Source organism: Carassius auratus, unplaced genomic scaffold, assembly GCF_003368295.1.
Source record: "Carassius auratus strain Wakin unplaced genomic scaffold, ASM336829v1 scaf_tig00007156, whole genome shotgun sequence".
Lineage (NCBI taxonomy): Eukaryota > Metazoa > Chordata > Actinopteri > Cypriniformes > Cyprinidae > Carassius > Carassius auratus.
This window is the reverse complement of record NW_020523815.1, coordinates 130317-150000: the sequence shown is the minus strand read 5'-3', so window position 1 is coordinate 150000 and position 19684 is coordinate 130317. Positions and strand designations below refer to the sequence as shown.

Sequence of the window (19684 nt, the reverse complement as noted above, 5' to 3'; positions counted from 1 at the left end):
TATGTATGTGTGTGTGTGAGTTTGTGTGTGAGTGTGTGTGAGTGTGTGTGTGTGTGTGTGTGTATTGCAGACGCTGAGATTGTTGAATTGCTAACTGAGCTAAATAAAAAACACCAAAGTTGTTGAGAAAAAACTCTTCTGACGTTTCTGAGTGCAATCAAGCATAAAAATACTGGTGAGCCGAGCTCTTACTGGAGATGTGTGTGTGTGTGTGTGTGTGTGTGAAGGCTAGAAGCTAGAATCAGAGCTGTCAGAAACAGCCGTAGAAAGCCTGTCAAGCTCAATAAACTCTAAGAGATGCATTTCTCTGAATTTCAGGAATTGGCTTTCGTTCGCTCTCTGTCTTTCGTAGATTGTGTGTTTGTGATGAAGGCTGGTCTTACACCGACGGTCTCTGCTTGATTTTAGCAAACTGTCTGAGAGGCATCTGCTATGAATATAGTGTGTTAAAAACAGACCACTATTTCTCCTGCCTTAGGGATTTTATTACGCCTGAAGAGGGAGCTGTGCCATTAAAACCCACACACACACACACACACACACACACACACACACACACACACACACACACACTCAAACACATACTTACACACACACACACACACACATGTATATATATATATACAGTACAGACCAAAAGTTTGGAAACATTACTATTTTTAATGTTTTTAAAGAAGTTTCTTTTGCTCATCAAGCCTGCATTTATCTGATCAAAAATACAGAAAAAACAGTAATATTGTGAAATATTATTACAACTTAAAAGAATAGTTTTCTATTTGAATATACTTTTAAAAAAGTATTTATTCCTGTGATGCAGCGCTGAATTTTCAGCATCATTCCTCCAGCCTTCAGTGTCACATGTAACATCAGTCGATCACATGATCATTTAGAATCATTCTAATATTCTGATTTATTATGAGTGTTGGAAACAGTTCTGCTGGCTAAAATATCTGATCAATAAAAGGGTAAAAAGAACTGCATTTATTAAAAAAATAAATAAATTGAATAATATATATTCTAATAATATATAATTTTTTTTATCAATTTAACACATCCTTGCTGAATAAAAGTATTGATTTTATTTAAAAAAAAGAATGAAAAAAAAATTACTGACCCCAAATTACCGACCAGTAGTGTATATTGTTATTACAAAATATTTATATTTTAAAAACAATTTTTTTTAAAACTTTTTATTCATCAAAGTATCCTAAAAAAGTGTCACATGTTCTGAAAAATATTTAGCAGCAGAACGGTTTCCAACTTTGATAATGAATCATCATATTAGAATGATTTCTAAAGGATCATGTGATAATGATCCTAAAAATTCAGCTCTGCATCACAGAAATAAATAATCATTTAAATTATAATAAAAAAAAAAAAAAAAAATATATATATATATATATATTTTAAATTGTAATAATATATCACAATATTAAAAAAAAAAATCTGTATTTTCGATCAAATAAATGCAGGCTTGATGAGCAGAAGAAACTTATTTCAAGAACATTAAAAATAGTAATGTTTCCAAACTTTTGGTCTGTACTGTGTGTGTGTGTGTGTGTGTGTGTGTATATATATACTGATCTACTGCAGGTGTGAGCGGCTCTCGGCCTTGTGTTTAGAAGTTTACTTCTCCTTACTTCTCTATTAACTGATGAATACTACAGGGAAGGGCAGGAATGATTTTACACAACCAGGATAACACTTTCAGAAGCCCTGGACGCTGGCCGTGTTTTAAAGATGTGTGTGTGGGGGTTGCTCTATTTTGGATGTAATTGCTTTATTCACGCACCTGCTTCCAAACGCACCATCTGTCATCAGCCCGAGAAACACTCACAAGACAATCCAACATCTAACGTCTAAATAATATTATACAACATGCATATGCATTACACAACAATGAAAAGACATTTATAGTGTGTATTAAAATAAATGATGTTCTTTTGAACTTTCTACTCATCTGTGAATCCTGAAAAATAAAATGCAAAAAGTTTCCGTTGAAATATGATGCAGCACAACTGTGTTCAACAGTGATGATAATCAGAAATGTTTCTTGAGCATTAAATCATCATATTTTCATGATTTCTGAAGATCATGTGACACTGAAGACTGGAGGAATGATGCTGAAAATACAGCGGAGCATCACAGAAATACATTACAGTTATTCAAATATTATATTTATATATTATATTTATTATATTTAACTTTTTTATTCACAAAGAAGAGACTTCTTTTAAAACCACAGAAATCCTGGTGTGTTTCGGGGTCGATTGAGGATGAAATATCCTGAACGATGTTTTCTCTGTCTGTCTGTGTGTGTGTGTGTGTGTGTGTCTGTATGTGTGTGTGTGTGTGTGTGTGTGTGTGTATGTGTGTGTATCAATAATCTGTCCCTCAGGCTGAACTTTTCTGTGGAGTGAAATTCATGGAAAGACACGAATGTCAAAAAGTCGATTTGAAACACACACATCCCATCTATTTTCCATTTGAGATGGGTTTTTCCTGCTATGAGCTGTGTGTGTGTGTGTGTGTGTGTAACTGTGTGAAAGTGATTTGGGATTACAGGTGTCTGGCAGGTTTATCAGAGACCCTGGGCTTTATCCATCTGTCTGAGTGTGTGTAAGTCTGCAGGCTTAGTGTTGTCTGCACAGGGTTTCTCTCTCATGAATCCGATTGTTTGATTTGTGTCTTATGGCTTGTGTTTACTGAGAGCAGAGCTCTGACCCGTAGCATTAGCGTCTGGATTTATTAGTACTGACTCCTCGCTGCATACAGCTCAGGGATTTGAAGTGTTAAAGCTGAGTGTGTGCATGTGTGTGTCGCCCGACAGACATCAGTTGATCCTCAAATCATGTGCGTTACCAACCTTTGTATTCTGTTACTGATTCCACATTATTACAAAAATCGTAGTTAATAATGTACATCTAGATTACAGTGTGACCGAGTGATCAGATGCACAATTGTCTGTGATTCATGTCAAAGCAGCTTTCCTGTCTTTCTCACTGTTTGTCAGTCTGAATATTTATATTGTGTTTATAGATTCACAGCTCGCAGCACGTCTCTGATTCATAGACTATAAATGCGTCTAAATAAAGCAGCTCAGTGCGAAACAGAGATTCACACATAGCGCTTTCAGGTTTATTGTTCTCTAAAAGCGAACCTGTTGATCGTTTGGTGTGTTAACAGCAGAAGGAATTCTGTGTAGAGAAAGTGTTAACGATTCACATATAGCAAACGCTGCCTTCAAGTCATGTTGAGGCAATGATGAGCACGTATTAAAAGTACATTGTCATAATTTCCAGATGTTTTTTCTTTGAGCTCAGATCCAGCAAACAAAAACATTTTCCTTCTATCAAGTTACATTGTTTCGGAATGTTGTTTTTTTTAAATGTTCTAAAACTTTTTAGGGGGTTACATGAATGTTAACATTCCATTTTTATGATTTTGCAAAGATGAGAACGTTACTTTTGAATGTTGTCGGAATGTTTTAAAACAGTAACATTTTTAAAAAGATGACATTTAAAGGAACACTACACTTAAAAAATAAATAAATAAAATAGCCTCGTTTCCCAACTCCCCTAGAGTTAAACTGTTGAGTTTTACCATTTATGAATCCATTCAGCCAATCTCCGGGTCTGGCGGTAGCACTTTTAGCTTAGCTTAGCATAATTGAGTCTGATCAAAAATGACCAAAGAGTTTCTAAAACTTTTAAAGTCTTTTACTACACGATGGAACTACAGAAGAGTCAAGTTTTAAGTAAAACAAATATCGAAACTCTTTGGTCATTTTTGAGCCTGATAATAACGGTCTAATCAGATTCAATTATCTATGCTAAGCTAAGCTAAAAAAGTGCTACCACCAGACCCAGAGATCGGCCGAAGTGAAACGTTGCATGGTTGATGTATAAATAAGAGTTTCTAGGACAGATAACTAACATGAATACTCTTTTAGCTTAACTGGGACAACATTTGTTCATAACTTTGAGAGAACATTTCAAGAACCTTCTGACAATGTTCCGAGTAGGAGGCATGAATAAACTGAATAATGGCAGAAGTAGGTTTGTGCGTTAAAGCAATAGAGTGAATACTGACTCTGCTTTTTCAGTCTCATTCCTCTAAAGATTTCATTTCATCCTCTCTAGGTTTGTCTTTTATCCGGCTTCTCTAGATCATCTCGTTGCATTTCTGCATTCTAACAGGTTCTGATTAAGCTCCGCCCCCTGATCGCTAAAAACAACAAATCCGTGTTTGGGTCTGAGTCAGAGTAGCTGGATCAAGCATGAAGATTTCCTCTCAAAGCCAGACTCAGCGCGGATAAAAATCTGTCAGTCAAAGCGCTTTTGAAAACATGCCTTCCTACAGAGAAGAGCATCTGTGAGATATGACAGCTTTATGTGAGGAATAGGCCTACATTTTAATGCCGCTTTGTGGCTGACCATCCACTTCCGTTTTATGAAAACAAAACAAAAAAACAAAAAAATGCTTCTGTTTTACAGAAGCAAATCAGAGAGGTTTGTGTGACATGAAGGTGAGTAGATGACAACAGTAGTTGCTGTCTGGGTGCACTGTCCCTTTAAGAGTCAATGCACCAGGCTTACTGAAATCTGTCAATTGTGAATGACGAGTACAGCTTTCTTCTGTGTGTGTGTGTGTGTGTTTCACTCTGGATCACGTTGTCACTCTCTCACTCCTGCTTTTACACTGATCAATGATCTAACTCAGTGCGCACACACACACACACACACACACACACACACACACACATGGCTGCCCCCCCCCCATGTCTTCATTCGGTGGGGTTTTGTAAGAAAGCATGAGTCATTTGTCTTGTGACAATAGTGGACTTCCTTTAGCGTCTGTGGAGGTTAAACGTGAAGATATTCATGATATCGGTCTTGTAGGATTGGGAAAATATCAGACTCCAGTCAACACATGAGCTGAAATTAAATTTTACATGTCAATTACAGTTCTGCATCTTGTTTGATAAATCATTTTTATTGACGTTTGAGCATTGATTTTGACTGACTCTAGTCCTCAAATCTCAGTGCTCCTGTCACATCACTTCAGGCTAATCCCATATCACACCGTCACTTGCAGTGTTGCTAATCAGGGTTTGGAGGGCAGATTATATTTTAACGATCCAAAACGCGTTATATGTCATGACTCATTAGTCTTTGATTGGCAGGTTTAGGCCATCTGACTGAAATACATTTTGGTTATATTTTGACCTTATTTTCATGACATTTCAGCACATTTTGTCCCAGAATGCTTGTTACTGTAATGCATCTGGGTGTTTTTTCCTTTTGCTGTAATTCTCAGTGGTGACTCTTATTGCATTCTCATTACCATAATACAAGTGTTTTAATTAAAATCTGCATTAATAACAAGCAGTACAACAGATATTAGCATGATGTATAAATACATTCCAGTTCATCACAGCAATGATGTCAGATTATGAAAAATTGGAGTAAATGTGCTTAACTGTATACATCTTTCTAAATATAGTCTTCATTTTATTTCAGTTAGACCTGGACATGTAATTTACAGATCTTGTGAAATGTACCCCATGAGAGAAAATGGCTGAGCATCTTTAACATGAGCCAGAATTAGGAAAAAAAGTCCAGCAAACCAATGCTTATGGGCACAGCAGGAAACCAGCCAACCAGAAATAGGAAGAGAAAAGAAAAGAGGGAGGCTGAGTAATTGAAATGGAGGTGATGTCGCCGATGGGCTGCATTGCTACTGTAACTGAAATGCAGCCAGGCGTTTTGGATAAAATTGCTTTCTAATTATTCAATCCACCTTTACTTTTCCTCTTGAGAGACAGAGAGAGAATGACTGAAAGGAAGAGAGAGAAGGTATTCACAGAATGATTTTTGCATGCGGTTTGTTTTGTTGTATTATGAGCCACGCACTTAATGTGCCTTCATTTTTTTCCCAGCATGCAGCAGCAGTGGGTGTGTCTGGCTTTACTGGCCCTCCTGACTGTCACAGTGACGCTGGCAGATGGTGGAAAAACAGAGAGACAAGGTATCAGAACATGACCACACACTGCTTTGTTATCTCATAGTTTTCTAGATCACCCTTACTGCTCTGTATTGTCACATATTGCTATATTTTACCCTACACTACTCTGCATAACCACTTAATTGTCTGTGTTACCCAATGCTGCTCAGTAATACCCCATTAGCCCACATTGCTCTCTATTACCTCTCAATGAACTGCAATATCCCACACTGCTTGATATCACCACTTATGACTTGATATTTCCCTGTATTACTTTATATCACCCTCATTCAGATCTAAATTTCCTCTTGCTCTTCTATATTATCCCACAGTACGCTATATTACCCCATAATCTATTATTTCTAATACTGCTCTCTGTATCATCCTTATTGCTCTGTATCACATATACAGCTTTACATTACGCTATATTAGTCTATTTCATCTTTATCAAATTAATGAATTATGTCACTATGCTGCTCTATATTATCCCAGGCAGCTCAATATAATCCACAACGCTCTATATTACTCCATACTGCTCTTTATAATCCACACCGCTCTATACTACTCCGTACTGCTCTTCGAAATCCACACCTGCTCTTCGTAATCCACACCTCTCTATATTACTCCATACTGCTCTTTATAATCCACACCGCTCTATACTACTCCGTACTGCTCTTCGAAATCCACACCTGCTCTTCGTAATCCACACCTCTCTATATTACTCCGTACTGTTCTTCGTAATCCACACCGCTCTATATTACTCCGTACTGTTCTTTGTAATCCACACCTCTCTATATTACTCCGTACTGTTCTTTGTAATCCACACCGCTCTATATTACTCCGTACTGTTCTTCGTAATCCACACCGCTCTATATTACTCCGTACTGTTCTTTGTAATCCACACCTCTCTATATTACTCCGTACTGTTCTTTGTAATCCACACCGCTCTATATTACTCCGTACTGTTCTTTGTAATCCACACCGCTCTATATTACTCCGTACTGTTCTTTGTAATCCACACCGCTCTATATTACTCCGTACTGTTCTTTATAATCCACACCGCTCTATACTACTCCGTACTGCTCTTCGAAATCCACACCTGCTCTTCGTAATCCACACCTCTCTATATTACTCCGTACTGTTCTTCGTAATCCACACCGCTCTATATTACTCCGTACTGTTCTTCGTAATCCACACCTCTCTATATTACTCCATACTGCTCTTTATAATCCACACCGCTCTATACTACTCCGTACTGCTCTTCGAAATCCACACCTGCTCTTCGTAATCCACACCTCTCTATATTACTCCGTACTGTTCTTCGTAATCCACACCGCTCTATATTACTCCGTACTGTTCTTTGTAATCCACACCGCTCTATATTACTCCGTACTGTTCTTATTAATCCACACCGCTCTACATTACTCCGTACTGTTCTTCGTAATCCACACTGCTCTATATTTCCCAGTACTGATCCATATAACTCATACTGTTCTGTACTATCGTATACTGCTCTATATTACCTATGCAATTATAGATTAACCTATGCTCCACTGTCAATTACCAGTGCCGCTCTATTTCCTCACACTGCTCTGAATACTTCTTAGCACAATATTTTCCCACTGTAAGAATTTATAGTCTGCCTGGACCCAGCTTTCACTTCACAATATGTGTGATCACGCTTATTTCCCAAAATGGGTTAATTATTATAGAGAAGAAAGTCAACAGTTATTTAGTTTGAAGATCATTTGGGATGATCACATCCTCAGCAAGTGGTGACCAATTGGTGATAGTGTGTGACACCGAGAACCACCTCAGACAAGTTAGTAAACTGAAAATGTATAAAAGGTTTGAATTTAGGATGTTCATTCTGACTCCATTGAACCCAAGATACTACATGTACACTGCTTTGTTGCTATAAACAACTTTATCAAGATCTTCAACGTCTTCATCGCCTTTTTCTTACACCACAGTGCTCTATATATCCACATACACACTGTTCAGTCACTTCTCACTGCTCTAGATCAACCCACACACTCTCTCTGTCTCTCATACATACAATTTTGAGGTGCAATCTGAAACTGTGTGTGCTCTCACTTTGACAGGTAAGAAAGAGCGTAAATCGGACTGTGGCGAGTGGCAGTGGAGCGTGTGTGTGGCTCACGAGGGTGACTGCGGCCTGGGCACCAGAGAGGGCACACGCACCGGCACCGACTGTAAACAGACCATCAAAACCCAGCGCTGTAAAATCCCCTGCAACTGGAAAAAGCAGTTTGGAGGTGAGAAGCCACACAAACACAGGTTGCATACACACACACACACACAAAAAGCTCAAGGTAAATAAGCCAGCACTGTGGAGTAACAAGATGGAGATTCTCACAGAATTCTGTCCTCAGAAATGACACGAATGCAGTGAGAGCCAGAAACAAGCTGGCAGAATCCAACTGCGTGTGTGTGTGTGTGTGTGTGTGTGAGAGAGCATATGCCACCTTCCCTCTGGATTTGTAGGTATGCACATAAACTATCAACAAACACTGAAACGGTGTTGTGTTTTCTCTAAGTCTCTTTCTGGGAATGTGCAAGACTATCTGACTCTGAAAGAACATCAGAAATCACAGACTTAATAAAACATGATCACACTAAACGTTGAGTGATGAATCCTCTGTGTATTTCTGTGTAGTTCAGCAGCCGTGACAGAATAGTTTAGTGTCGAAATGCTGAAGTCTGGTGCAGAATTGTTCCTCTCGAGTTATAAGGGCACTATTTCACCCCGGCCTAATTTTTGAGGGTCTCTGTTCAGCGGTCATTCAGCCGGAGGGCTGCTGCATGTAATTGCATTCTCCCTGCCTTTTAAATATGTCATTAGAGACAATTTTGTGCTTGATTGAAGCAGTTTAACCCCCATCCATTCCGGCAGAGACCGAGAGAAATCGCTCCAACTCACGAACAGAAAGAATGAAAGATGAGATGAGACGAGAGATAAAGGAACGAAAGCATAGATCTGTTGGTTTTGCTTCAGGATCCTGATTTTACATTAGCCACCGAGTTCCAACCCAACACAGTTCCTAAATTGTTTATCGTGTAAAATTGCATTTTGAAGGTCTCATGCTCTCGGCAGCCAATAATTCACCTCGCAAAACAAACTCTGGAAGTGAACCTGTTTTTAATGTAGTCTGGGTTGTGTTTTCTTGTCGCTTGTGTAGCCCACAACCTGTTTTACTTCCATAATCTGATGTTTTTCCAAGTGAAACTGGATAATCTATAAACTTTGGGAGATATATTGAGTGGTGAAAAGTTTCTCCGTATGACAGATGGTTGAAAAGGGATTGGAGACGGCAGCTGAAAACTACTCCAAGATTATGAAGACAAACACATTTTTTTTTTCAGAATAACATGTATTGGTGAATCCTTCACAATAACACCAGATCTATTAAGACATTCATGTCGACTTTGAACCTGTTTATGCATGTAGTTTTGTATAACTGTGTTGCATTTGAACTCCTCAAAATCAAGCTGTGGGTTTTTGTGTCTTGCAGGTGAGTGTAAGTATGATTTCGAAGCGTGGGGAGAGTGTGACTCGACCATGGGAATGAAGACGCGCACCGGTGTGCTGAAGCGAGCGCTGATGGACGCTGACTGCCAGAACACCGTCAGCATCACCAAACCCTGCGGCAAACCCAAGACAAAGCTTCAAGGTACAAGAATACAGCCTTAAAGACATGCACTCAAATAAATCAACTGATTTAACTGGAGTGCTAAAAACATTTTCACGTTAAAGTACGACACCACAGGTGAATAGGGTGAAAATGATAATTACTATAATTTCCTAGTTTAATCACTGCTTTGTATTACGAGCTTCCTGCATTGTTGTGTTGAAATATGCAATGCATTATCTAATTAACCATGCATTCATTTGCATACATTTACAGAGATCTGAACATTGATTCAAACTTCTTGTTTCATTTTGTTGACTTGATTTTGGATTTCTCTTTTTATTACTCAATAAATCAGAATATACTGTCAACATAAAATGCCTTATTAACCAAATGTTGCAAATGTTCTATGATATATAAACCCCTCATTAAAAACTCTTCATAGATAGCAATTCAATTTTATAGAGGCGACTTTGGATTTCTTTTTTTCTCACTCCATAAATCATAAAAATGCTGTCAGCAAACAGGAAACATGCATTTTCACCATGTTTTTAGGAATAAAATGTTGCATAAAACCCCGAACAACAAACTGAACCCTCTGTAATACCCTTCAGAATATAAAGAGGAATAAAACCGGTGTACAATTAAAGTTTTGTGTGTGTGTGTGTGTGTGAAGTAAAAAAACTTATTTTGAGAAAAAGCCTTTAAAAGGTATTGGAATTAAATCTGAAAAACCTTAAATGTGCTTTTTGATGTTTTATTCCCCCATCCTGTCTGAAATAAGACGCTATAAAAAGTAAATTAGCCCAAAAACTGGCCAGTGCATGAAAAAAAAAACAGTTTTGACCGTTTTTATTTTTGGACGTATCTTCACATTAGCATGCAGCAATGTGCTAATGTTTGCCATTATTGTACAGTATGCTGCAGATATTCTTGTATTATTTTTATACACAGTATACAGTTCTGTGTTTTGAACCGCAGGACTCGTAAACTTACTCTGAAATATTGATCTTTTAGCTCTTTCTCTCTTTCTCGAGCTCCAGGAGATTCTAAAGTCTCTGTTAAAGTTTAATACATGTGAGGGTTTCACAGTGTTGTTGTCCTCGTCTGTGCTTCTTATTATTATGAAGTGTTTCTACTGCTACTGTCTCCCGCTGATGAATCCCTCGTGCCTTTTATATTCCGCTTTGGATAAAAGCATCTGCTAAATGAATAAATGTTGGCAACAATTCAGCCTAATCAAAAGAAATTTGTCTTAATCTCCCAAGAGCATCATTTTAAAATCTGAAAGTCTCAATTACATTTTCCACCTCAAAAGAAAACACAGACACGCACACACACACACACACACACACACACACACACACACACACACACACACACACACACACACACACACACACACACACACACAATTGCAGTAATGGAAAATAAAATAATTAAATTGAATGGTAAATCATTTATAGATGACAGTAGTATATTATACTGATATAAATAAAAGTATTTTATATTTAAAACAATTGAAAATTCTAAGCATCTAAAGTATTTTACATTTTAAAATAATTTTTTTTTATTCAAATTATAATGCAAAAATTGAAAACATAAATAATGGAAAAAATTATTCTGTTTAATGGTATAAAATATTTACAGATCACCGTAGCATTTAAACCCATTTGAATAAAAATTTTAATTTTAAATGTATTTTTGATTAATTCATTTTAAATAATAAATTAATTTTATTTTACATTTTTGAATCTTAATTCTAACTTTCATAAAAAAAACTGTTAAATGGTAAAATAATGTATTCTTAGATTACAGTAGCATTTCATATAGTTTAAATACAAAATAAAGCTATTTTAATTCTAAAAAATTAAATATGTTGTAATATAAAATAAAATACTGTAAAATGGTAAAAATCATAATGAAAATTATTTAAAAAAAAGAAAACGGAAAAGTTTTAAATATTTGAAAATATTTAAATGTATCTTCCATAATTAATGGAACAGAGATTACAGGGTTAAATGTCTTCAAATGCCATTCAAATATTGTCACAATGCAAAACTGTCTCAATGTGCATGAAACAGGCTTCATTTTCTTTAAGCAAAAGGTTATTTCTCTTTTTTTTGTCCCTAAATTTTGGGTTGATGTGTTTTCAAGAGATTTGTGTGTGCATGTGTGTGTGTGTGTGTGTGTGTGTGTGTGTGTGTGTGTGTGTGAGAGAGAGAGAGAGAGAGACTGATGTCTGTTGTTCTCCCCACAGATTCACAGAAACCAAAACGTGAAGGAAAGAAGAAGGAGCGAAAGCCGACAGACTAGAGGAGAAGCTCTTCTGCTCCTCTGAGACGATGCTGCTCCTTATTTACTCCACAGTCCTTTTAGATCGTTTGTAGCTTTCATTTACAGCTCACAGAATAATTCAGAAATGATCAAAGAAACAGACGAATGACTAAAATCTTCTGCTGAAACTTCTAATGTTGTACCAGCAATTTCAGATCACTGAAGGAAATGAAACGTCCCTCCACTAAAAGAAAAGAAAAATTCAGAATGATGTATTAATATCATCTGATGTTACTGTAACATCTTTTACAAACAGGAAGTGAGAAATAAAGAAATGTATCATTTAAAAGTTCTAATTAGAATTCCGCTTCCTGTTCAGAACCACAATTCAAATTCAGACAGTTGAAGTTCTCAATTCAGCCCTGATGGAGAACGGAATAAAAACATACTAATACTTGAAATAAATGTAACACAATTTCCAGAAAATAAAGATGTTGATTATATTTCTCGTGTCATTTGTTCCCCAAATGCTGAAATGAGCACAACAGCCGAGTTATTCATCATAACAGCTTTATTTGCTAGAACTCGTCTCCAAAAGTATATCTCACGATACAGAAAATCTTAAATACACCTCATGTTTCATCAGCGTTCGTCACCATTGCCCTAATAAAGTTTGATAACATTCATATTCATTAATAAACACGTGTATGTACATGTCTTCAGTGCTACACATATAGACTATAGAGTATAATACAAACGCTAAGCTGATAACAAAGCACACGTCTACGGATGGAAGCCACGACTCAGAACAGAAGCACGTGATGCACGGCAGTAATGAAGAGAAACCAAACCCAGTATTTACACGTCATCTTAACACAGCCTTTTTTTGGTATACAGGTGCATCCAGGAGGGTCCAGCGTCACACACACACACACACACACACACACACACACACACACACGAGAGACTTGTGTTCTGTTCAAGTCCACTGTGCTCTGCCTTCGACCAGAAACATACTTGACACAAGCACATATTTGAAAGAAGTCTCTTCTGTGCACCAAAGCTGCGTTTTTGATGAAAAATACAGTTAAAAATGTGAAATATTATTAATATTTGAAATAACCTTTTTTTATGTGAACATACTTTGAAGTGTAATTTATTCCTGTGATCAAAGCTGTATTTTCAGCATCATTCCTCCAGTCTTCAGTGTCACATGATCTTCAGAAATCAGAAACATTTCTGATTATCAAACATTAATATATATATATATATATATATATATATATATATATATATATATATATATATATATATATATATATATATATTTTTTTTTTTTTTTTTCAGGATTCTTTGATGAACAGAAAGTTCAAAAGAACAGCTTTTCTCTGAAAGAGAAAACCTATAACATTATAGATCTGTTTGCTGTCACTTTTGAGAAGTTTAATGTGTCCTTGATGAATAAAAGTATTGTTTTTAAACAATGAAGACTGAAGTAATAGAATATATAATATTTTAGAATATTAGTGTTTATACTGTATTTTTGATCAGATAAACACAGCCTTGGTGAGCAGAAGAGACGTTTTAATAAATCCTTACGATCCTCCAGTGAACAATGTTTTGCTAATATTCCCATTAGGTTATGAGAACGTTATTTCTGAACGTAAGACTGTTCAAAACTGTTTAAAAAATGTTTAAAAAATGTTTCCTGGTTTAATGAATGTTAAGGAAATGTTCCAATGTATCATTCTGCAAACAGTTACATTTGAATGTTCTAAAATAGTAACACTTGAAAATGAACATTCCAAATGAAACATTTCTGAACAAAGTTCCATGAATGATGTATACTTAATGTTTTGAGCATATAATTAAAGACTAAATAATAATTTGAATAAATGTTTTATAACCATTATTGTACCATGTGTGAAATATATTCGCTGCTTAGATGTCTTCCTTTTTCAAACTTGCCATAATCAAACCACGAGAAGAACGTTTGCGAGTGTACAGACTTCCATAAGTCTGGAGTCTCTGTTGGTTAATGTTCATGTACGGCTTGATTCTTCTGTGCTTGAATCCACCGGACTGAACAACTCTACATCTTTTATATAGAATCTTTGCACATTGATTTAAAAAATGTTATAGAAAAGCATTAGCGTGCTGATAAAGTTTGCGTCTCAGTATTTCTTTATATGTTCTTTGTTTGTCTTGATAATTGTGTGTCTTTGGCAGCCGCTCACCTTTGACCACCATCAACACGCGATAGATTTGGGTTCTCTCTCTCTCTCTCACACACACACACACACACACACACACACACACAATAATGTTACATACAATGTTAGAAAACACACACAAGTGGCTCGAGGTGCTCCAGGGGTTTACCTTAGAAAACACACACCATCACACACACCTCAAGGTCACTCACACACACACACACACACACACACACACACATTAGTGATCTGTCTTTCACAAAACTAACAACAAACAATAACATGCACACAATTTCTTTTAACAAAATATTAATAAACAACAGCCACATTACACACTAGTATAGAGATTTCAATACATTTTATAAACTTAAACAGATTAGAAAACACATTTAAGCCCTTTAATATTAATTGTGCTGTCATTAACGATGATGATGATGATGATGATAAAAGATGAACCTCTGAACACACATGTATGATTAAAACAATGTAGGCAGTGTGTATCGGATGGCTGTAGCTGGCCTGACAATCTGATTGGCCAGTCCAGGTGTCACTCCAGAACTCTAAACTGTGATTGGCTCTCTCCACAATCAGAGGAAGGGCCTTCAGTAAACCAGGCAGAACCTGCTTCCCTAGCGAAAAGAGTCCTGGAATCAGTCAGTTAAGTGGATTAAATGGATTTTAGCCATCCAAAGGTAAGAATATAAGTATATATTTGTTGATGTAACAAGTGGCATCACTGACCCCGGGGATGGCGTGGCTTTTTTCCAGGATGTGACTGACTGTGCTTCTTCTTATCTGGCGTCACACACTCTCAGGGCTTATCCCTCGCTGGAGGACACTGAGTGTGTGTCACACCAGCACCGGTCCATTTACGGCTGGGGTTACAGGACGGGACGCACCGAACTCTCACTGACACCTGTGCTATCTGTCCTGCTCGCAACTAATAACACACAGCTCCAGCGCGCATCTCTCACGACCTCTGACCTCCAGCACACACACACACACACACACACACCACTCTGTACTTCAATATACTTGCTGCATACTGTATTTTGTAATTAAGTCAAATACATCAAAGTAATGTCACGAAGGAGGGATTGTGCTAAAAAATAAATCCATGCATTATTTGGAAACAGATGAAATATGTTATGAGATATGAACAAAACAGATGTGTATGTGTGAATCAGATGATTAATGTTCATATGCATTGCAGTATAATTCTCTGCGACCTTCTGTAACCAGAGTTTTCTAATATCCCAGGGATACAATGATGATATCCGAAGGAAAAATGCCAAATGAGATCCTCTGGAGAGTTTGAATGAGATTTGTGTTACATTACAACAGTGACTGTGGTATTTTGATTGAAACTTCATTACCACGGTACATTTAATCGCTACAGTTTCTGTCTGATGCACTGCACACACGAGCTTTATTCCCCCAGCATGCATCACTGTCAAATTTATGAGCTGCTGCTGTCATTGATTGACTGACATTTCCCATGATCCTCTGCTCTGAGCAGGGATGCTGTTAATCTGTTTTAATGAATCAAAAAACAACTAATGTTGATTTGGCGTTTGGTAATGAGGCGATGAAGCTTATGTACTGTAGCCCTTTAAGTTCACAAGGCAAGAACCTGTGAGTCATATCAAACCTCCTGACGAGGTGATCAAACACACACACACACACACACACACACACACACACACACACACACATGGACGTGTCAGGCATGTCATTTACAATGAGGCGATAAGAAAGCATTTCAGCCTTTTAATCTTTTTTTTATCAGCTGCACAAGCCAGTTTTGGAGTGTCTGCTAAATTAGCGCTCACGTAGCTGGTGTTTTCCTTTTTTCTTTGCCCAAGCGTGAGTGAACTGTTTTGTGTAAATGCAAAGCAGAGGTGAGGTGGATGCTAATGTCTGCGTGTCTGTGAGAGCCTCTTCATCCTGCGCGTCTCTTCACTTTAAAAGGTTTAGATTTGCATCCCTGGAGACCCCGAGCACTCAAAGCTCATCCACTTTAACATACGGGCACACCGGAGAGCCTCTTCATCCCTCTTATTGCTCAGGGAGAGCACACACACACACACACACACACACACAAGAACCTGCAGCCAGCAGTCTGTCGTACTGTCATCGTAGATGCTTGCATTTATTGAAGCTTTAAAGTCAACACGAGCCGTTTGCTTCCTTAATGCATGTTTCTGGTCTTATTTTGCACGGTTCATTGGTGCACATTATTAAAACACTCTTTGCGATCGAAATAAAATCAAGATATGAATTTCACTCGGGTTACAGAAGTAAACAGGCTTCATGTTGACTTTAGCTACAAACTCACATGTGCACAGTCATGCAACCACACACACACACACACACAACACGGATACAGTACATGATTATATACACATATATACAGGTGTGATTTTATACTGAAGCTCTAACACGTTTGGTTTGGATCTTCAGTCAGCCCTGTTGTCCCCATATTTGTGTAGTATTGAATAGTTCAGACACCATCTATTCGCTTGTATTGGTTAGTTTTTTAACTTTTTAGTTCATAAATCAAATATTTAAGCATTTCTTTTCCTTCTTTTGTGACATGCATCACCTCTATGCGTATGTAAAGTGCTATATATATATATAAAAACAACAAATGCAATCACATAAATGCCCAGATGCACCTTTTTACAACATAGTGAAAAGTGTTATAGCTCAACGAGTCAAATTGGCCAAACTATAAAGGATGGAGGATTCTTATGGTCTAATCTCCATTTATGATTGCTGTTTTACTGCATCTTTCCACACATACAAACACATCCACACATGTATCTTTGTGACCAGAACACACATGTGAAATATAACGCATGCACACACGTTACTGCTCATCGGGCCGAGCGTATGTTCTTGTACTGGCAGAGCAGCAGGTGTTTGAAGGTCTTTTTGAAGGTGATGTTGCAGAGGGCGTAGCAAGCGGGGTTGATGGTGCTGTTGATGTAGCAGAGCCAGTATCCGATGGTCCACACCGTGTTGGGAATGCAGCTGGAGCAGAAGGTGTTGATGAGGACCATCACGTTGTAAGGCGTCCAAGTAGCCACGAACGCCACCAGGATGGCCATGATGGTGCGCGTCACCTTCTTTTCCCGAGAGGGTGGTGCTTTTTTCTTCTTGGGCGGCTGCTTGGTCATCTTCACGATCTTCCTCGCCACTTGGTTCTGCCTCTCGGTGGACGGGACGATCTCCACTGTTGCGTTCGAAGGTGCGTAACAGTCACCCTTTGGCGATTTGGTGATGATCTTGATGCATGTCAGTTTGGAGCCTCCAGCTTTGGCGCGGTGTCGCGCGGGAGCCTGGTTATCAACGGGGTTAGATGGCGCTGCTTCATCCTTTTGATTGGCTGCTGCGCCGCTGCCAGAGGTGGAGTCATTAGAGGTTTCTTTCTCCTCCGTGAGAGCGCAGTTTCCTCGTCCTCCATCTTCCGCTTCTCCGCTTGCCGTGGATGGCGCTTTGCCGTTCTGGATTTTGGCATCGTGTTGGTTGGCGGCGTCATCTGTTAGCTGGGTCTGTCCTCGGTCTGTTTCTTCAGCTGTTAGGTTGTTGTTGGTGGGATTGTTGGCTGTGTTTTCACGGATCTGATTGGAGGGGGCTACATCGAGGTTGCCTGCCGATGGCTTGCGGTTGTCCTTCTTGACGCGGCTCTTGCTGGCGCGGGATATCTGCCAGTACAGCACCATCATGATAATGACGGGCAGGTAGAAAGCAGCAATAGCCGTGCCGAAAGTGACCGCGGCGTTGGAGAAGAACTGAATGTAGCACTCCTTCTCTGGCACCATGCGCCCGCCAACGATAAACTGCCAGAACAGGATAGCTGGAGCCCAGAGGATGAAGGACAAAACCCAAGCCGCCGCGATCATCATCCCGGCCATTTTGGTCGTCCTCTTCACTGGGTAGCTGAGCGGCTTGGTGACGCAAAAGTATCGATCAAAGCTGATGATTAGCAGGTTCATGACTGATGCGTTGCTGACCACGTAATCCAGCGCCAACCACAAGTCGCACACGACCGGGCCTAGCGGCCAGTATCCAATCACAATGTAGACTGTGTACAGGTTCATAGAGCAAAGGCCAATGATGAGGTCAGCGCACGCCAGGCTGAACAGGAAGTAGTTGTTGACCGTCTGCAGGCTCCTGTTAACCTTGATGGAGAGCATGACCAAGATGTTCCCGATAACGGTCACCAAGCTTAGTGAGCCGGCCACCAGTACAATGAACACCACCTCCACAGTCTTATACGGGCTCTCGTCCACCGTCTCCAGGGTCTCGTTGCCCTCAGAGGTGTTCCAGGAGGTGAAGTTTATTGTGTCCATGGCGTCCACACTGTTCACTATGTCCAGGATGTATGACCTCTGACACCTACATAGAAGAGAGATGAGATTTAGTATGTTGCAAGTTATGAATTATGAATGAGTCCAAACCAAAAAAGGGACAAACAATGCAATTTAGTAGTTTACATGAATTTATTTTAGTATTGGCAGTAGCATGGTGCAATCCCTCATGAACATAGTTTATCCATGATTGTATTGCACACAGAGTCCATCAAAACTTTACCGTGACGTCACAGTTTGAAGCAAAGTGTATATTTTAATCCTATTTCAAGGAAATATGAGTTAACCTGGGGTGCGTTTCCCAAAACCATAGTTGCTAACTAAGTTAGCAACTTTGTTGGTTGCAATGCAATTTCCCATTGCCAACCAACTGAGTTGCTAACAGGTTAGCAACTATGGTTTTGGGAAACGCACCCCAGGTCAGTCTCCAGGGAAGCAGCGGAGAACTTTAAGTAGTTTAATTGTATTCAGTATTGTTGACAATGTAAATGAACACCGAACGAGTGTTTTTGGAGATTTTCCATCATCACACACACTCGTAAACACACTCTATAAGAGTGCCAATTCTAACATCACCCCAATTAAAATGTGAAGGGTATGATTTCAGCTAATGTGAGTAATGAAACTGATGAAATACGTGTAAGAGAAATTTTAAGCACTGCTTGAAAGAATTCGTGATCTCAACTTCTTCTTTAATAAAGTCAACAGCACGTCTGATCCATCTCCAGCATTCAATTACACTGCTGTCTCCATACTTCACTCCTGCTTCATGTCAAGAAGAATTTGTGTCTGTTCTTGTGTTGACTTAATGCTTCTTTAGAGATTAGATTTGTCATTACATGTTTTTCAGTTCAGCATATTTGATTCTTGGGTTATTTTCAGCACCAGAACCGAATGAATCTCTTGTAAACACGTCCAGGTTCACTTTCAGCCAAAACTTGAAAGAATTAGGAAATATATTTTGCACTAAGAAGAAAATGTTTTTTTTTTCATTAACACAGTATTTTACAATAGTTAAAAACTCCTCTATAATGTAAAACTGTTTTCTATTTAAATTATAAATGTAATGCATACATTCAATTTAAATGTAATGCATGTATTTTCTTTGTAACTTAATGTATAAAAACATCATATATAATAAAAAAAAATTCAATGAAAA

At 38.3% G+C, this 19684-nt stretch overlaps 2 protein-coding genes across 3 annotated transcripts in view; one reads left to right on the top strand and one right to left on the bottom strand.

Moving 5' to 3' along the window:
* Positions 1 to 553: 553 nt before the first annotated feature.
* Positions 554 to 19684, bottom strand: part of LOC113071342 (muscarinic acetylcholine receptor M2-like) — a 62301-nt gene continuing 43170 nt past the window's right edge. Inside the window, exons 2-3 of one of the 2 annotated variants that reach the window (XR_003280079.1) lie at positions 16507 to 18553; positions 554 to 572 (exon numbers count right to left, since the gene is read on the bottom strand). Coding sequence is in view for 1 of the 2 variants with exons in the window: in XM_026244705.1 (XP_026100490.1) it covers positions 17029 to 18507 (1479 nt within the window). In the remaining variant the exon portion in view is untranslated. Of the gene's footprint in view, positions 573 to 16004; positions 18554 to 19684 lie in introns of those variants that run through there. The other variant, XM_026244705.1, reaches the window with a different exon arrangement.
* LOC113071343 (pleiotrophin) lies at positions 5896 to 12439 on the top strand. Its single transcript, XM_026244706.1, has 4 exons — positions 5896 to 6030; positions 8112 to 8285; positions 9543 to 9701; positions 11920 to 12439. The coding sequence occupies exons 1-4, from the start codon at positions 5919 to 5921 to the stop codon at positions 11973 to 11975; spliced, it is 501 nt and encodes a 166-aa protein (XP_026100491.1). The 5' UTR covers positions 5896 to 5918; the 3' UTR covers positions 11976 to 12439.